General features: G+C 39.3%; 1 protein-coding gene across 2 annotated transcripts in view; it reads right to left on the bottom strand.

Annotated features, from left to right (window-relative positions):
• Positions 1 to 4193: 4193 nt before the first annotated feature.
• Positions 4194 to 20775, bottom strand: part of SUMF1 (sulfatase modifying factor 1) — a 97623-nt gene continuing 81041 nt past the window's right edge. For both annotated transcript variants that reach the window (XM_039240307.1, XM_039240308.1), the window contains 2 exons: positions 15929 to 15988; positions 4194 to 5323 (listed from right to left, as the gene is read on the bottom strand). In XM_039240307.1, the coding sequence (XP_039096238.1) occupies positions 5213 to 5323; positions 15929 to 15988 (171 nt within the window). In that variant the 3' untranslated portion in view covers positions 4194 to 5212. The remainder of the gene's footprint in view (positions 5324 to 15928; positions 15989 to 20775) is intronic.

Raw genomic sequence — 20775 nt, 5'->3', positions numbered from 1 at the left:
TTGAGCAATTCTGGACTTGTATCTCTTTTCTCTTGTTTGATTAGAGAGAGAGGCAGAGGGGGAGAGAGAGAGAATCCCAAGCAGGCTCTGGGCTGTCAGTGCAGAGCCTGATGCAAGGGCTTGATCTTATGGGAAGTGCAAGATCATGACTTGAGCCAAGACCAAGAGTTGGATGCTTAACCACCCAGGCACCCCTGAACTTGTGCTTCTGATATAGCAGCCCCTTTAGAAAGGGTATCACTCATACGCAGCCTGCATCTTGCCTGGCCCCATTCCCACAAGGGCCCCACTCTGTACCTACGGCTTTCCTCCTAATAGCCAGCCTGTACGTTAACTCCCTTACGAGAAACACTGCCAATGGTAACGTTAGTATTTGTTGGAAGGAAGGAGAGAGGAAGAAATACATGCAAAATATCATGTTCAAAAATAAATCCCTTGGAGCGCCTGGGTGGTTCCACTGGTTAAGTGTCTGACTTCGGGTCAGATCATCATCTCTCGGTCTGTGGGTTCGAGCCCTACATTGGGCACTGTGCTGACAGCTCAGAGCCTGAAGCCTACTTTGGATTCTGTGTCTCCCTCTCTCTCTGCCTCTCCCCAGCTTGTACTGTCTCTAATAAATAAATAAACTTTAAAAAAATTAAAATAGATAAGTAAATCCCACACCAGTCTCTCTTTATGAACTTCCTGAAGTCTCCGAAGAAAAACTATCATAAGTCCATGTGTTTTTCAAAATATTTCTTTCACTGTCAGCTATGGATTTTACCACATGCAATAATCTATGTGTAGCTTGAAAACATGATCTACTCTGATCTATTCTGAAAAGGTGAATTCTGAGATTCTCATGGATCACAGGCCAATTGCCTTATTTTATATCAAAAACAGAATTCTTGGTAAAGAAAATCTGTGGAAAATAGAATTTACCTATAACACTAGTTGGGAACCACTACTCTACCACACCTCAAATCAATACTCACTAAAATAGCACCTTCTATTTCTTTAATTTCATAGTGACAACAGAAAAGTTTTGTACAAAGCAGCAGCAGCAGCAGCAGCGGAAGACAGGAGAGGAAAAGGAGTGTCTGGGTGGCTCAGTTAGTTAATCATTCAACTCTTGATTTTGGCTCAGGTCATGATCTCACAATTCATGAGTTTAAGCCCTACATCGGGCTCTGTGCTGACAAGCAGGGAGCCTGCTTGAGATTCTCTCTCCTCCCCTCTCTCTGCCCCTCCTTGTTTGCACTCTATCTCAAAAATAAATAAACATTTATAAAAAGAGAGGAAGAAAATGTCTGAACTGATGCAGATCAATATTCCATTATAAGCTGAAACACACAAAGTCTGAGGCATCCATGTAATGTGATATTTTCCAAGAGGGAAATGTCACTCTTTATCACTATCGCCTTCACTTTCTTTCTTTTCTTTCTTTCTTTCTTTCTTTCTTTCTTTCTTTCTTTCTTTCTTTCTTTCTTTCTTTCTTTCTTTCTCTCTCTCTCTCTCTCTCTCTCTCTCTTTCTTTCTTTCTTTCTTTCTTTTTAATATTTTTATTTATTTCTAGAAGAGAGAAAGAGAGAGACAGCGTGAGCAGGGGAGGGTCAGAGAGAGAGGGAGTCACAGACTCTGAAATAGGCTCCAGGCTCTGAGCTGGCAGTCAGCACAGAGCCCAACGCGGGGCTCGAACCCACGAACCGCGAGATCATGACCTAAGCGAAAGTCGGACGCTTAACCAACTAAGCCACCCAGGCGCCTATCACCTTCACTTTCTATCCCCTCCTCCTCTAACCATGTTTACAAGACTTTAAAAAAGAAGAGATCACTTACTTCCCACTTAGCTCATCAAGTACAGTCCTAAAAATAAAGATCGTCCAGGAATGAGGACCAAAGCAGATTGAAGAGAAAACCTCAAATTCCCTCCTTCCCTCAATGGGACAAGAAATAAGAGTTATAAGCACAGACCTAACATAAGAGCTCCTTAAACATAAACAAAACCTAGATTTTCGATACTGGTAATAGCACATCGACCAAATAGTCTGTAATGCTACAGTAAATATTTCTTTAATGCAGAATAAGTGATCAGGAAACAGACAATGGAGGACAGTAGAATGTAGAAGTCATGCTGGGGCATATGCAATTTGAAATGTGCCTTGTGATAATCAGGAGTAACTTTCTTGTAGTTTAAGAGAAAGCCTTGGTGATATATGAAACTTGAAGAAAAAAGAAATTAAAAATCTCCTGAACTGCAAGCAGTGGTTTATTTACTGGCTTCAAGAACTGCTGTGACTTCCACCACTTAATTAAGCTCTCTGAAAAGTTGAGGATGCATAGAAAGATGTTACAAAGACAATGCCCAGACCCCTTAAAAAATGAGGGATCAAGAAGTGTACACCTCCGTTATTTTGACTTTTGAACTGGTTTCCATTAAAAGCAAATGTCTTGGGGCTCCAGGGTGGCTCAATCAGTTAAGCATCCTACTCTTTTTTTTTTTTTTTTTTTTAATGCTTATTTATTTTAAGAGAGAAAGAGAGCATGAGCTCATTTGAGCTGGGGAGAGGCAGAGAGAAAGGCAGAGAATCCCAAGGAGGCTCTGCGCTTGGCTTAGCACAAAGCCCAATGCGGGGCTTGATCCCACAAACTGTGAGATCATGAGCTGAACCAAAATCAAGAACCAGACCTTTAATTGACTGAGTTATCCACGTACCCCAAGCATCCAAGTCTTGATTTCAGCTCAGGTCATGATCTCATGGTTCGTGGGATGGAGCCCCATATCAGGCTGTGCACTGACATTGCGGAGGCTGCTTGGGATTCTCTCTCTCCCTCTCTCTCTGCCCCACCTCAGCTCACATGCACTCATGCTCGCACTCACTGTCTCAAAAATGAATAATAAAACTAAACATTAAGGAAAAAGCAAATATGTTTCAGAACTTCTATCTTGGAGAACAAAGAAGGAATCCCAGGGCATAAGGCTGCAAAAAGCTGACTGGCTGTGATGCTGGCTACAAATGCCAGTGGAAATTCATAGGATACTTATTTTTGTTAATGTTCTAGATAGAAAGTTCTGTAAGTTTTGAGTGGTCTGCCTAGCCATATTTTTCCCTTTTAGCCCCTGTGTTTCACATGCAATTTTGCAGAAGGGGTGTTTTTTCACAAATGCTCATCTATGGCATTAAAGCTGAATTACTCTATTGCCGTCTTATTGGTGTGTTTACGTGTCAGTACGCAAGTGTGTGAAGTGTAGTGGTCATGGCTGTCTGTAGTTTGGTACAGTTGTTGGTTAATAACCTAGAAATGTGGTTCTTATATGAAAACCTTGTTAGGATTTACTTTTAAATGCTTTCCAATATTATGCTGCTGTTAAAAATGCAATTGTGAAGACTAAGCCAAAACACACCCAAAAATATTTATGCTATACAAACATTCATTAACAAGAATCCAAATATACACACTAAAAACATAACCGTGTTAAAAAAAACTCAAGCAGGTGGGAGGTAACAAGTAAAAACAAAAACTGTACTTGAGTAGCGGTGACTTTAATAAAATACCTTATTTTTTACATTAGCTTTCTCAATTAAGCAAATGCATTTTTGTTTGTTTTGCCTGGAATTCATCATCAGTTGGTAAAAGTTTGCAGAGAAACATTTTGTTTCCACAAACTGACAGATCAACAAATATAGCTGAACACCCCAGCAACATGACTATTTTTTAAGACAAGTATTTTAATGTTAGGAGGCTATGCATGAAAGCAGCAATCAAGTGTTGGTGGAAGACTTATGAATACTATCTGATCTAATTTTTGAACAACCAACATAAAGATGAGCCATTTCTTTCAAATGACATATCTTTTGGAGCCTTCAAGGACTGGGGAATCAGTCCTTGGGGATCCTGGTGAAGGGACGTCTGGTTGAGAGCCATCGCTTTAGAACAAGGTGCTCTCCTGACAAGCAAAGCTGTCGGGTTTTATAGGGCCACCAACTGAGGTAATCCCCTGCCTCTGCCCCCTCTACTGAGGCACAAAGAAGCAAGGTTATAATAAGGTTCCTGGGCAAATAGCCTTGCTTTCCGGAATAAAAATTCCTGCAAACTGCTCACACATCAAAGTTGTCAAGTAGCTAATGGACATGAAAGCTTTATAGCAAACAAAATACATCCATGTCACAAAGACATTTCTTTAAAAGAAAACACAATGGAGAGAAACAAAGGGAGAGCGAAGCCTGCTTTAGCAGATACCAGTTTATTCGACATAGTGCATGATTCAGAGCATCTGATATTCTATAGCCAACAAGATGTCCTACTTCCCTGTTATAAAACACCAGACACCCTGAACAGAGTTAATTCAAGGTTCTCGTTCCTCTTCTCCTCCATCTAGAATTAAACGTTTCTTTGTGTGGTACACATTTCACATTCACCGAAGGCTTTGGGGAGAGGGGGGAAATAGGGCTTATAACCCGCCCCCCTGAACCAAAGGCACTTAATGTTAAAAGATAAAGCACAGTAGAGTCACCCCACAGACATTCCTGCGTGCTCAGGCTGCTGAACTTGAGCGCACCACCGGGGGCCCACGTGGGATTCATCCGAACAATGTAAAAGACACTGATTTCCTTGAAAACACAAAGTGCAGTATGAATACAAAGACTCATCACCACCAACTTTTCCACCACCCCATCCTTTTCTCAAAATAATACATAAGAGAACTCTTATTTTACATGATTAGTATCACCCAAGGTTCACACATGGAAAAAAAATAGCTACAAAATAATCTGTCATAAACTCTTACTATGAAATCACAATAGAATCTAATATACGCATAGAATTTGTTGGAGAAGGCCTCAGAGATCATGCTGTGCATCCCCCTATTGGATAGATGAGGTCACTGAGGCTCCGGAAGGTCAAGTGTGGGACCCTGAGGTCTAGCCCTGGTGGCAGAGCCTGGGAAGAACCCACGCCTTCTGAAGTGTAGCTCAGGGTCCTCCACCACCTTCCTCTTTCAAAGACTCTCCAAACGAAAGCACAGCGACAACCGCCAGAAGGCGCCACACCTTAAAGCACGTGCTGACGCAGTCAGCGGTTTGGTCCCACAAGGCAGTTCCTTTGGCCACTGGGTGGGTACGTAACCCACCTCGGAGTAGGGATTCTTCACTCGAGGTTGTTCAGCATTCTGAGGAAAGCCAAGGGCAAGGCAGACTCGACTTCTCGGACTGGGGAAGGTTCCTCCTGGTTCTTAGCCCGTGGCGGGCTGAAGGTCGGCTGCACAGCGGAAGCCCAGGTTGGAAGCAGAGCTGTCGGGTGTGTTCTGGCTTCGAGCAGCACAGCGGTATCGATAGCAGTAGGACTGTGCAGAGACAAAAGAACGGAGAGTATTCTTGGTGTCTCGGGTAAAGGCTCTAAACTGTCAGATGCATGTTGTACCCGAGCACCAGCTACTGGGAAGTCATGCCTACCTAGAGACAGGGCTTCCCCCCTTCACCCCAGGCATATTTAGCATGTCTGTTTTGAAAAGGGCAGCACATCCAGAGATCACCGCATACTATCCAGTATTTGCCTTACAAACAGACATAGACACGGTGCAAAGACGCTAATGCCAGCCTTACTTTGAACAGTTAAAACAAATGTAACAGCCAATGATGACATAAGTTACGAGCTTCCACATGTTGGATTCTAAGCAGATATGTAAAGTCTTTTTTTTTTTTTTATGTAACCCTAATAACCTAGGAAATTCTTGTGATATGCTGTTAAATGAAAAAATCAGAATGCAAAACTGTATCTGTGGTAAGATTTCAAGCTAAACAATTATATACGTCAAAGAAACAAGAGCCCTGTGTCGAGCTCTGTGCTGACAGCTCAGAGCCTGGAGCCTGCTTCGGATTCTGTGTCTTCCTCTCTCTCTGCCCCTCCCCCACTCATGCTGTGTTTCTCTGTTTCAATAATAAATAAACACTAAAAAAATGTTTTTAAAGAAAATATTATGAGCAACATTAACATATTAAATATTCAACAGATTGGCAACAATTATTTTATTATTTACATTTACATTCTAGTTAGCATTGCTATAATGATTTCAGAAGTAGATCCCAGTGATCGACCCCCTATGTATTAACACCCAGTGTTCATCACAAGTGTCCTCCTAAATGCTCCATACCTCTTTAGCCCATCCCCCACCCACAAACTCTCCAGCAGCCCTGTTTGTTCTCTAAGAGTCTCTTATGTTTTATCCCCTTCCTTGTTTTTATATTATTTTATACATATTTATATAATTATATATTTAAAATGTATAATTATATCTAAAATATATAATATATATTTATATTATGTTCATATGCTTCATATCTAAATTCCTCGTGAGTGAAATCGTATATTTGTCCTTCTCTTACTGGCTAATTTCGCTTAGCATCATACCGTCTAGTTCCATTCACGTAGTTGCCAATGGCAAGAATTCATTCTTTTTGATTCAGATTGGCAAAAATTAAAAAGCAAGCCTAAGAACATAAAAAGTAGGAAAGGCTGCGAAAAACACTTTTTGAAATACATTGCCTTTGGATTAGCTATAAAGCTATACATTACGGTGTGTGGGATATTTTGTATCTGTTTTATTTTATAGGAGCAGAAAACACATTTCTACATGTGCAGAAACACACACATGCAGGCACTGAATATATGCCAGGCATGTAGACACTCCAAGTGTTATTTCATTTAATCATAACAGGACAGGGGATTTAAATGGGTTATCCAAGATGACAGATTTTGAAGGAAGCAGAATTCGAACCCAAGTCTGACTATGGCGCACGTGCCTCTGAGTGCTTCGATACTCCTAGAAAGATATCTCATGCTCCTTTCCCATCTCTAATGTGTTCATCCTGGACATATATGCATACTTGCACAAATAAGAAGGACTAACACTTATGGGTGGCCACCTACTAGGTATTCAGTGAATAACCACGGCTTACTTAAACTTATCAAAAGTTTCCATATTCCAAAAACAACCATGCATGGAATTCTTATATCCTAGAATTGTACTTTGATCCAAAATAACAGAGAATGAAAATAAACTAGTTACCCCATGCAGCATGAGCATTAATGCTGAGTTGGCCCAGTGAAACTAAAGTCCCCGCCAAGTGGTTAAAGAAACTGAACAAAGAAACTTTGGGACTCAGGAAGGAGAGATCATTTGTAGGGGGTGGCGCGGGAAATAGGTCTGCACGAAAGAGGCTGTTTTTATTTTTTCTTAATTCTTATTCTTCTTTCTCATACAAACGGTGAGTGCTTCTAACCTGCATAAAAATGATCTCTTGGGGTGCCTGGGTTCCTCAGTTGGTTAACGTAAGATCTTGATTTCAGCTCAGATCACGATCTCACAGTTATGGATTGAGCCCCTCATCAGGCTCTGTGCTGAGCATGAGCCTCCTTAGGATTCTCACTCCCTCTTTCCGCCCCTCCCTCGCCCTCATGCACATGTGCGCACACCTTCTCTCAAACAAACATTACAAAATTTTTTTTAATTTAAAAATAAAAACAGTTATCTCCACAGCTGCCTTAGAAATTCTCCAGAGTACATCTATCATAAAAAGAAAGACACAGTGGTTGGTCATCTACAGATAGTGAAATAGTAGCTAACAATTTTCTCATTTTCCCTGTGGCCAGTCAAGAATATAACATGTTACCAATATTCAGGGAGGCAAAGGGAAAAGGAATAAAAAAACATACTTGAAAGAGTGAAAAGCTTGAAGGCACCTGCTATACTGCCTGTGCCTGGCATGCAGTGAAGGCTCTAAAATGCCCAGAGTTCATCACGTAGGGGGATACAGCAGAAGCCTCATCCCACAGAGGCCCTACTCGCCAGGATGCTGTGAAGCTGTAGTGCTTTGGCATTTCTAGAATCAAACTCCAGGGGATAATCCAACACCCTGTGCTACCAAGTGTGTGTCATGAATTCGACACTGGAACAAGAATTGAATTCAGGGAGAGGCACGCATCTAGACATGGACATTCTTGTTCCATAACTGCACTGCACAGGGCAGAAAACAAACGCTTCCCAACTGCCTGTTGTGCACAGCCCAGGGAAGCCTGACTGTAGGCATGGTCCTGTCCCGCTGCACATCACAGGCTGACTGCGGAAACGACGACTGCACATCAGTTATAAAACAGGCGAGGGTTAAAAGAGTCTGAGGGGTTTTTTTTGTTTTTTTTTTTTAACTAATTCAGGTGAAGGGAACTGTCCCTTGTAGAATGCCAAAGTCTTCGGAAAGACTTCTAGAAGGTGCAACTGGGCCATGTCTGGATTGACATAATTAGAGCAGTGGTCTTCTGACTTGAGCTTACATATAATAGCCTGAAGATGATCAAAAAGAATGAAATCTTCCCATCTGCAACAATGTGGATCGAACAAGAGTGTATTATGCTAAGTGAAATAAGTCAGTCAGAGAAAGACAAAGATCATACAATTTTGCTCATATGTGGAATTTAAGAAACAACATAGATGAACAGAGGGAAAGGGAAGCAAAAAAAAAAAAAAAAAAACAGAGAGGAAGACAAGCCATAAGAGATTCTTAAATACAGAAAACAAACAGGGTTGCTGGAGGGGTGCTGGGTGCGGGAATAGGCTAAATGGGCAATGGGCATTAAGAAGGGCCTTGTGGGGATGAGCATGGGGTGTTAAATGTAAGTGATGAATCATTAAATTCTATTCCTTAAATTGTCATTACACTATATGTTAACTAACTTGGATTTAAATTAAAAAAAAAAAAAGCCTAAAGAGAAGTACCTATTCCTAGGCCATACACCCAATGGTTCTGATTCGGTAAATTTGATACAGAGTCCAAGAATCTGCATTTCTAACAAGCTTCTAGGTGCTGCTGATGCTATGGGACCCAGAGGCTGCAGTTTGAGTAGCACTGATTTACAGAATTTAGAAAGGAAGAAAGAAGGTGTATTAAGTAGAGAAGACAATGACATCAGAGGCATGGACATGGAAAACTCGGGCAACTTAAGGGGATAGTAAGGCCATAGCCTGATCATGTCAGAGCATGGTTTATCTATTCATTAAATACTTGAGGTTTCACAACATGCTAGATGTTATTCTGGGCACGAGGGATAAAATGCAGAACAAGACAGACAATGTATCTGTCCTCAGGAAGTTTACATTCAACAGGGATTAGTTAGATAATAAATAAATGGATAAATTCAGGATGGTTTCTGGTAGTGTCAGCTTGGAAGAAAGTAAAATAGGGAGAGAGGAATGGCAGTGACTAGGTGGCTACTTTAGACAAGGTGTCCTGGGAAGACTTCCCTGAGGTGACACCAAATGAGCTGAGTTGCCCAAAGGTTTGGAGTACAATAATTCCAGGCAAAAGAATCACTGTATAAAGACAATAGGTGACAAAACCCCAAAAAATGGGTAAATAGGATGGAGTTACATTACAAGTAGTCTTCTCACCAGAAAGAATTGGGCTTTAAACAAATGGAAATCATGACCAATATTATGCTACTTTACTTAAAAGAAAAAGCAAAATCCAAGACATATTAGCAAATTAACGTTAGGTAAAACCCTTTCTCCGTCTGTCCCCTCATCAATGAAATGGGGCTATTAATGGCAAACTGTCAAAATACTTCATCTTGGGGCATCTGGGTGGCTCAGTCTGTTGTTTCATCTCACAGTTTGTGATATCAAGCCCCACATCAGGCTCTGCACTGGCAGTGTGGAGCCTGCTTGGGATTCTCTCTCCCTCTGCCCCGCTCATGCTCGCTTGCTCACTTGCTCTCTCTCTCTCTCTCTCTCAAAATAAATAAAATAAACTTTAAAAAAATTTTAAAATGCTTCATCTTATCTTTACATAAAAAAGCAAAGCACCAGATGCATGGAAGTTATTGTAACTGTTACTTTATAATGAACATAACCCTCTTAATTATAGAAACTAACTTTCTCTTACCTGACATTTTAGGGTTAATCTGCTTCCTTACTAAAACAAAAGCAATAGCCAGCTTCACCACAGAAGATAATACTGCCAGTATCTGAATGTGGATTTATAGCTGACCCTTGAACAACATAGGTCTGAACTACATGTGTCCATTTAGGTGCAGTTTTGCAGTAAGTACCCAGTACGTGCTGTAAATGCATTTCCTCTTCTCCTTATTAATGTTTTCTTTTCTGTAGCTTACTTTAAGAATATAGTAAGGGGCACCTGGGAGGCTTAGTCAGTAAAATGTCCCATCTCAACTCAGGTCATGATCTCACAGTTTGTGGGTTCTAGCTCTGCGTCGGCTCTGTGCTGACAGCTCAGAGCCTGGAGCCTGCTTTGAATTTGGTGTGTTCCTCTCTCTCTGCCCCTCCCCTGCTCACACTCTGTCTCTCTCTCAAAAATACATAAACATTAAAAAATTTTTAAAGAATACAGTATATAATACATATAACACACAAAATGTGTGTTAACTATTCATGTGATTGATAAGGCTTCTGGTCAACAGGAAGTTATGAGTAGTTAAGTTTAGGGAGAGTTGAATGTTTTATGTGGCTTTGTGACCATGTTGGGGGTTGGTGCCCCTAACTGCTGCATTGTTCAAGGGCCAACTGTGTATTTGCTACATAAATGTGAACGGTATTTGCTATAAAATTGGGGAAGATGAGGAATATCTGTGGTAACTAAGGCATGGGGCTGAGGTCTTTGTTAGATGGCATATTTCTAAATGCAGCTTCTCTCTCAAATTATATAAAAAAGTATTTTAAAATAAGATGTTGTCCATATGCCACAAAACAGGCTGTAACAACTCTGACAAACTGTGCCTGCCCGGGGCACTGTGTTGAGAAGGATTGTGAAGCTGTGACATAAGATAGTAGAAAAGACATCCATGATATATAAGAGAGTTTTATAATAGCCATATCTGAAGACCCTGGCACATAAAGAATAATTCCATTTTGGGGGGAAAAGAAATACAGTACACCAAAAAATGTGGGTAAAATACTATCAACAGATTACTTCAGGAAGCAAGATGAGTGATTTTTATTTTCATATTTATGTTTATTATTTATTTTCTAATTTTCATGCAATGAAATGTTTGCTTTTATAAAACAAAGAAGCTTAAAATCAGTGACAACAAATAGAGATCACAACAGTCTGTAAAATCTTCCATTAACCTAAATGACTGTGAAAAATTAAATCCTAAAAAAGCAAGTCTCACCATAAGTTACAATTTGGGAGGTCAGGACCACCAGACAAGAGTCAGTTCACATCATCATTCCATTTCAAGTGAACTCATTCACTCAGCAAACATTTATTAATAAGCAGTTCATTTTAAATTCCAATAATGGGCAACTAATGGAACACATAATTAAAAAGGAAAATGGCCTGATTTTAAATGTCCTCATTGCTTTCCCTTTTTTCCAACTCTACTTTTAGCACCAAAAATGGTTGTTAATGATGTTAGGTCTTTGAGTGGCTGAAATATGGGTCATTTTACTAATTAAGAACAGAGGTAGTGGGAAGGACCTGTTTTAGCCCCTTTTCCTCAAAATGGATAATTACTGTGTGAAATTGATCTCAATATCTATACTAAGAATGTGAGCCTGGACTCAGGAACAATCTATTTAAGATAATGACTTATCAACCTTGGGGCCCTGAAGTCAAATGGGACAGCAATATGGTTTTAAGAGAAGACAACTTTCAGGAATAAAGGGAAGTTTTAAGGAAATTGTAGCTCATTGTGAAAAAAATCATTATATAAAATTACCACAGCAGAATCCCGGGCTCTTCATTTCAGATCCACTACACTTGCCATTGACACTAAATCAACTCCTCAGTAATCTTGGTGCAAAATGGCAGGAGGGTGAGGATTACCCCACGTTATGAGTTGGGATAAAAACCCCAGAGGGATTAATCTAACAACATCCAAGAATAACAGCTAAATTTTCTGGAGTACTTACTACATGAACTGTTCAAAAAAACTCACATGTATTAATTCACTTAATCTTCCCACTAATCCTGTGAGGAAGGTAATTCACATCTGCATTGTATACACAGGAAAAATTGAGGCGCAGAGATGCTAATAGTGTGTCTAAGGTCATCTGGTTTGTAAGTGGTGGATCCAAGATTACAACCTTCTCAATCCCATTTCAGAGTCTGGGCTCTTAACCCAATGCCAAGTTGCCTCATAGTTTTTCATTCCATGTTCCCTTCTCATTATTGAAGCTGTACTTCAGACAGACTTTCAAAAAGCTACGAATAATTATCAGAGCTTACTTTAATCATGCAAACTAGCTCTGACCCATGATCAAAAGTAAGTTCCCTTCTAAGCAAGGTGATTTTTTTCAAAATGAATTATAACATTTTTTTTTCTTTACAGTGATTTCCTTTCTTTTACTGATTTTCATCTATGCCAAAAGAATCATTTCAAGGATTCTGCCTCTCTAGTTAGTTCATTGGCTGGCTCCTTATTCAAAAGGAAAGGGGGAAAACCAATCTAATTATAACAAACATTATGGTTAATGATGATGGTATTAGTAGTGCTTATATACTTGGTCAATTCTTTACTCATAAGAACCATACAGTAGGCGCAATTATGTTGTGCATTTTACAAATGTGAAAACTGAGGCTGAGAAAGGTTAAGTAATTTTCCTAAGATAACAGACTAGCCAGAAGTTACAGAACTCCAACCCAGATCTAATTTCAGAGTCTACAGGTCAATAACTTAATTATAGCTGCCACTCTTAATCTAGTGGAAAGGATAAGTGCTCTGAAAGTAATTCACATCCAACACTGTACTGTTTTCCTGACATCACTGAAATATCAGACTGATGTTAAATACCTCCATCATCTATAATTAACTTGACCAAGATCCTACTACTATTTTATTCTGAAAAAATCCCAGGCTATTCTCTCTTCTAGAATACTCTCTCCATCACTCTGAGCATAACTAAATTAAAATGTATCTTGCAAGTAGATTAAGAAAATCCTAAAATGTATAATATAAGCTCTAAATGAACCCCTAAAATTTTGAAACAAAGAGTTTTAGCTAATAAACCAAAGGAGAGAGAATGGAGCGACAATTAGTGCTTAACCGAAAGAAGTCAAAGAAAAGACAGAAAAGAAACAGAGACAAAAAAGACTACAAATATCAAGAGGGCAAATTTAAACTCAACTATGTCAATAGTTACATTAAATGTAAGTGGCACAAAAAGAAGAAGCAGAGATTATGCCAATAAATTTAACAACTCAGGTGAAATGAACAAATTCCTTAAATTCCCAGAGTTTAAATCAAGAAGAAAGATAATCTACATAATCCTGTAGCTATTAATTAAGTTAAATTCATGGTTACAATTCTACTCCTAAATGGTTTCCCTTGGGTGGGGGAATTCTATCAAACATTTAAGGAAGAAATACTGCCAATCTACATGAACTGTTAGAGAAAATTCAGGATGAGGGAATATTTCCCAATTCAAAGTATAAATCCAGCAGTACACTGATGCCAAAACCAGACAAGAAAACAACAGACCAATAACCAATCATGAATATATATGCAAAAATGCTCAACATTTTAATAAACTGAATCCATAAATTATAAAAAGGATAATACATCATACCTAAATTGGCACACTCTAGGAAGGCAAAGTAGGTTTAATATTTGAAAACTGAAAATCAATGAATGTAATTTACCATATTAACAGACTGAAAAAGAAAAACCATAAAAATATCTCAATAGCTGCAGAAAAGGCATCCAGCAAACTGTATATCCATTTGTGATAAAAATTCTCAGAAAGCTAGGAGTAGAAGGAAACTTCCTTGAACTTATACAGAACACGTCTGAAAACACTACAGCTAATTTTGAAAAGTTGAATTTTTAACCCCTTAAGATAAAAAATGAGGTAAAAACGTCTGTACTTACCACTCATATTCAAACTATACTGGAGCTTCTAGCCAATGTAATACAGCAAGAAAAAGTAATAAAGATTTTAAAAGAAGTAAAATTGTCTATAGTCACAGATGATATACCCAGCTATGCAGAAAAACAGAATCTACAAAAACATCACTAGTACAGATGAGTTTACAAAGGCTGCAGAACACAAGATAAATCAATTAAACCACATATATTTATTTATTAAAAGCATGTATTAGGTTAAAAATATTTTAAAATAAACTGAGAACCTTATCAAAATATAAATTTAAAATAAGCAAATAATATAAAATGTTAAAGTAAACACATTCATATGCATGGCAATGGAATACATTTAGTGTTCATGCTTCAATGTTTTATATAAGCTTCGTTTTCTCTTATTTTCTTTAGGGAAAATCTTCTGGCTCTCAATTCTTACGGAGTAAATGGATTCTCAATTTTTAAAAGTGCTATATGTCAGAAACACAATTGGTAGTAATCAAGGTTTTGAGATACTATTCTGCAAAGAGAAATTCACCTGTTTTTCATGGAAGTCCATTTCCCCAGTAAGAGGATTCAGATATACTTGTAGTAACAGCTTGAATGAGAGAAAAAACCTGGGACTAAAGATTGTTACATATGTGAACATTTAAAAGTACTAGACGGCCTAGGGCAATGCTTTTATTTCAAGTAAAAATTAGAATTGTAAAGATAAATTTGTATGCATCTTGTTATTAAATGTAGGTGTAAAGCATAAAGTAAACTCATTTATAAGCTTCCCTAAAATAACTGGATTAAAATTTTTAAGAAATACCACACCCACACACACGCGCGCACGCACACACACACACACACAGTCTATAGAGATTCTCTCAAAATAATTTTTTTTATGAGAGAAAGACAGAGTGTGAGTGGGGGAGGAGCAGAAATAGAGGGAGACATAGAATCTGAAGCAGACTCCAGGCTCTGGGCTATCAGCTCAAAGCCCAACACAGGGCTTGAACCCACAACCGCAAGATCATGACCAAGCCGGGGGTCGGATGCTCAACTGACTGGCCACCAAGGTACTCCCAGAGATTCTCCTTAGTCCAGTGTTTTCCAAACTTTGCAGAATGTTTTCATCCCCTTGACACTTTTAAAATCCGGATGTCCAGGTCACACTCCAGAGAAATCAAAATGAGTTGAGTGGGGGAACGGGCAACAGTCTTTTTTATAGATCCCAGATAATTATAATATGCAATAAAGTTTGAGAACTACAGTTTTAAGGTAAAGTTTGATAATATATCCATCATCAAATTAGTTGCTTAATGTGGAGCCCTTAAAGGTTGTTTTAAGTCTCTAACTGCCTGGACTGACTGAATTACCATGGCAAACTTCTTGTAATAACCATCTGCAAAATGCCATCTTTGCATAGGGATAGAAAGAAGCTAAAGTGTTGGAGATACTAAAAATACATGATTTAAAGAAAAAGGGAGAGGTGGTATTCAATTTTCAAACTCCTTAAAAAGGTTATTCATGAAACACCAACTCACACTTACTACCCAAGAACAACCAGTTCTGACACTGAAATCATAGCCCAAAGAGCAGAAACACTCTCTGAGATTGATGTTTATTTCACAAAGCACACCATTATACCTGGAACATTTGTGATGTCTCCATTCCAGTACACCACAATCCACCATTTCCAACTCTACCTTAATCTCCACAGAGAATCCAGGTACAATCTCAAATAAATTAAGGGTGTACTTCCAGACATACACGCTGGAAATAGTATACAGCCCACCCTGGTTCATGGGACAATAAAGGTCTCTCAAAGGGGTCAAGATCCAACAGATGGAATTTTGTTAACAAAAGATCATACACAACCAGTGCTACTTTTCCCCATGCCTGTGTCCGAATTTGAGATGACTTGTGTGTGTGTGTGTGTGTGTGTGTGTGTGTGTGTGTGTGTGTGGTATGTGTAGTTTTGATAAGGGTAGGTATGTATTTGCAGAAGTGATGGGACATTTTAGGGCTAAAGACAGTGATTCTATTAATGGGCTGTTAGTACACCAAAACAGAGTTTAATGACTTGACTTACCTTATGGCACATGTAGGATCCACCTTTCTTCACCCGGTCTTTCCCAGAAGGGGGGCCTTTCTGTGGATGAAGCGAACTTGTTAGCCTAGAGAACACAGATGCTCCTCAGAGACTGGCAGAGAGTTCATTTTAGTCCAACCAGCTCTTCATTGGCTGTCTTAACTTTAGACATGCTTTTCCACCCCTGGGCAGAAAACCCATGAACCCATGCACCCTGAACCCATGCACCTCCCCAATTGCCCACATCTCCAAATCTTACCCAGCCTCCAAGGTCCAGCTCAGGTTCCCACTTTGATAAAATCTTTATGACTACAGTAAGCAATCTCACCTCTAAACCCCTGTAATAGTATTTCTCACCTAGATGACTAACAAGCTGCTTCGCAGTATCTCTTATATCACCTTCTCATGCTGATACGCAAATTTATCCTGCATAACAACTGGCTTATTCAACTAGACTGGCTAGCCTCTTTGAATTATGTTTTTATAATCCTACTGTGCAACACCTAATAAACCCTTTGCTGGCTGAAGGAATTTGCTTTTATTTTTTTTTTTTAAAAATTTAGGGCAGATTTATTGAGGTATAATTTACATACAGTAAACCTTAACCTTGTTAATTCTTTTAAATGCACACATCTGAGGAGTTTTAACAAATGTATAGATATGTAACCACTACCACAATCAAGACAGAGAACACAGTTTATCTTTTCCAAAAAGATTTATATAGTGCTTACTATGAACCATACACGGATGCAAATATTAACCCATGTAATCTCCATAACAACTTTTTAAAAAGGTTTTTAAATGTATATTTATTTTTGAGAGAGAGAGAGAGGCAGAGAGAGAGAGAGAGACATAGAATCTGAAGCAGGCTCCAGGCTCTGAGCTTGATATGGGACTCAAACCCATGAATGGTGAGATCATGACCTGAGCTGAAGTGGATGCTTAACCAACTGAGCCACCCAGATGCCCCCATAACAATTTTTTTTAAAGATTTTATTTTTAGGTAATCTCTATACTCAACATGGGGCTCAAATTCACAACCTCGAGATCAAGAGCTACCAAGTGAGCCAGCCAGGTACCCCTCTCCATAACAAAATTTTTTTTTAATGTTTATTTATTTTTGAGAGAGACAGAATGTGAGCAAGAGAGGGGCAAAGAGAGAGGGAGACACAGAATCGAAAGCAGGCTTCAGGCTCTGAGGTGTCAGCACAAGGCCTGACACGGGGCTTGAACTCATGAACCATGAGATTACGACCTGAGCCGAAGTTGGATGCTTAACCAACTGAGCCACCCAGGCGCTCCTCCACAACAACTTCTGATATAAGTTAAGCAAGTGGAAGAACAAGGATTCGCATCCAGGCAGCTGGCTTGAGTCCATTACACTCCCTGTTTACAGATCAGGAACAGAGGAAATTGGGCAATGCCTAAGATAACACACATAGTGACTACCACTGTAATGAAAATCAAAGCCAGAAACAGCCAGCCAAGAGGTAAGACTATTTTTTCTAGGAAGGGCTTTGGATAAAAGTGCACTGGAAATGAATATCCTAAAACTTTGGTTGCCAGGATAAGGGCCTCAGTATCAGATTAGCCATGCAAACAACATCTGAGAAGTACCAATAGCCTCCTATAAACCAGAACCACATATGGGAAGTTTGGGGACCACAAGGATTTTGTTGTTGTTTTTCCCTTATTATGCAAAACAAAAAAACAAACAAACAAAAACCCTAATCATATAGCTGCCTACTTTTTGTCTACTGAACACAAGAGAAGGTTAAACAATGCTGCCTGTCTTAGTTTTCCTTCTTCTTGACAACTACTTGTCTAGTGTCAAGGGCTCAGATATAAGTGGCAGAAGTTAAAAGAATCATGTTTTGTCCAAGCACAGTTAACATATTGACTTGCAAATTTGAGCTATGTGCTCAGACACCCATGTTTTCTAAGCATTTCCAGGCACTTAGAAACAGTCACAGACTAAGCCACTGTCTATTCTCCATTCTGCTGCAGGGCCACAGTATTTCCATGGCCTTAAATGCTGAATGTTATACGAATAAACTTATAGGGCATGATCTCAGCAACTGTCAGATCATGACCTAAGCCAAAATTCAGAGTCAGTTGCTTAACCCACTGAACCACCCAGGTGCCCCCAAAATTGCAAGTTTCTAAATGTCTGCCCCAATAATCCCATAAGGCCAAGGTGCAGCTAAAGTCCTCAGTAAAAGAGATAAAGAAGCAAAGGTCTGAGTGTTAGTGCAGGGAAATATACCTTCATTCAAAACACCTAGGAAAGCATAAAAGCCCTCAACAATGAAAAATCCACACAAGATACCACAGAACCCTCATCAGTACGACTGGCTTGTTGAAAGAGAAACAAGCCTGTAGGAAAAAAGGGGGCCAGCCTGTTCAAGACCTGCCAAGATGTGTTTCGTAAGACCACGAACAATGGCAGCTTGTGTAGTCAGGAGAGGTACTTCCCTTCCACTCTTTTCATACTCAACATGATGACAAGGAAAGCAACAGAAGGGACAGAGTTTGACAAATTTTCATCAGTCATCAAAAAGTCAAAAAGCACTACTATGAAATATGTCTGATAAAGTCCACAGTGCAGACTACTAAGCAGCTATTAAAAAGAATGAGGTAGGAGGCATTTGTGTAGGAGTATATTGCACTATCAGTTTTGCTTAGAAGTTAATATGGAATGAAGCATTTATTCTGATTTTCTTCTACACTGTGTCCCAGTGGGGAGTTGGTTACCTGGAGCGAGCATCTGGCCCTGGGGCACAGGAGAATGCCACATGGGCCACTCCTCACTGGCACTGGATTCATCCACATTTTCATTCTCATTCAGTTCAATGCACTGTTTGATTTACCTTGAGGCTTGCCCTATGACCCATGGATTATTTAGCTTCTAAGTGTTTGGAGATCTTCCTACTTTATTTCTGTTATTGATTTCTAGTATGACTCCACTGTTGCTGGAGAGCATACTTTATACAATTACAACTTTTAAAAATGTACTGATGTTTATTTGATGGTGTGGGATATGGTCTCCATTGATATGTTCCATGACTACTTGAACAGATATTCTGCTGTTGTAGGGTAATTGTTCTAGAAATCTTGGTTAGATCCTATCCACTGATTGCATCACAGAGTTATTTTATATCCTTGCTGATTTCCCATGTAATTATACTATCAGTTGTTGAGAAAGGGGGGTGAAAGTTTCCAACTACAATTGTGGATTGGTCAATTTCTCCTTTGAATGTTTTGTTAAATTAGTTTTTGCTTCATATGTCTCAGCTGTATTCATTGGCGCATACACATTTAGTATTACTGTTTCCTGAGGTGCCTGGGTGTCTCAGTTAAGTGTCTGACTTTGGCTTAGGTCATGATCTCATGGTCCGTAAATGTGAGCCCTGTGTTGGGCTCTGTGCTGACACCTCAGAGCCTGGAGCCTGCTTCAGATTCTGTGTGTGTCTCTCTCTCTGCCCCTCCTCTGCATGCTCTCTCTCTCTCTCTCTCAAAAATAGACATTGAAAAAATTCTTTAGTATTACTATTTCCTTTTGTTGCATTAACCATTTTATCATTACAGAATGTCCTTCTTTGACTCTGGCAATTTGCTCTGCTTTGAAGTTTACTTTATAGGAGTGCCTGGGTGGCTCAGGTTATGATTTCACAGTTCATGAATTTGAGCCCTGCATCAGGCTCTGTGCTGACAGGTCAGAGCCTGGAGCCTGCTTGGAATTCTTTGTCTTCCTCTCTCTCTGCCCCTCCCCCGCTCACACTATGTCTGTCTCTCTCAAAGATAAACATAAAAAAAGTTTTGAAGTCTACTTTATATGATATTAAAATAGCCATTCCTACTTTCTTTTGATTAATGTTTGTATCTCTTTTTTTTTTTTTTTTTTTAATTTATTTCTAGGAGAGAGAGAGAGAGACAGCGTGAGCAGGGGAGGGTCAGAGAGAGAGGGAGTCACAGACTGAAACAGGCTCCAGGCTCTGAGCTGGCAGTCAGCACAGAGCCCGACGCGGGGCTCGAACCCACGAACTGCGAGATCATGACCCAAGCGAAAGTCGGACGCTTAACCGACCAAGCCACCCAGGCGCCCCAATGTTTGTATCTCTTGACCCAACATTTTCTTTTCTTTTTAAGGTTTCTTTATTTTTGAAAGACAGAGACCGAGTGCTAGTGGTAGAGGGGCAGAGAGAGGGCGAAACACAGAATCCAAAGCAGGCTCCAGTCTCTGAGCTGTCAGCACAGAGCCTGATGCAGGGCTCAAACTCACGAACCATGAGATCATGACCTGAGCCAAAGCTGGACACTTAACTGACTGAGCCAACCAGGTGCCCCCCAACATTTTGTTTTCAATCCACTTATATCATTACATTTTAAATGAGTTTCTTGTAATCTGTATATAATTAGGTTACATCTTATAGACCCCACTGCCAATCTGCAATCTCTTAATTGATATATTTAGAGCATGTACTTTTATGAAATTATTGATATGATGGACTTAGATCTACCATTTTGTTGTTTTCTGTCAGTTCTCTATGATTTTGTTTCTGTTTGCTTTCTCCTGCCTTCCTACAGAGTACCTGAATATTTTTGTTAAGAAATCCATTTTTATTTACCTATAGAATTCTGAGTGGACATTTAATATATACATATATATATATGTATGTGTATACATATACATGCATATGATCACAGTTTATATCTTATCATTTATATCTACATTACAGATAGATATGTGATATATAAACATACATATAAAACTGTCACGATATAGAATCCACTGGTATTATTTTACCAGTTCCAGTGAAATAGAGAAAAACATATCTCCTTTTATA

Source organism: Hyaena hyaena, unplaced genomic scaffold (genome assembly GCF_003009895.1).
Source record: "Hyaena hyaena isolate Hyena2069 unplaced genomic scaffold, ASM300989v1 scaffold_172, whole genome shotgun sequence".
NCBI classification, from domain to species: Eukaryota; Metazoa; Chordata; class Mammalia; order Carnivora; family Hyaenidae; genus Hyaena; species Hyaena hyaena.
Note: the sequence above shows the minus strand (reverse complement) of the source record. Positions and strands in the feature narration are given on the sequence as shown.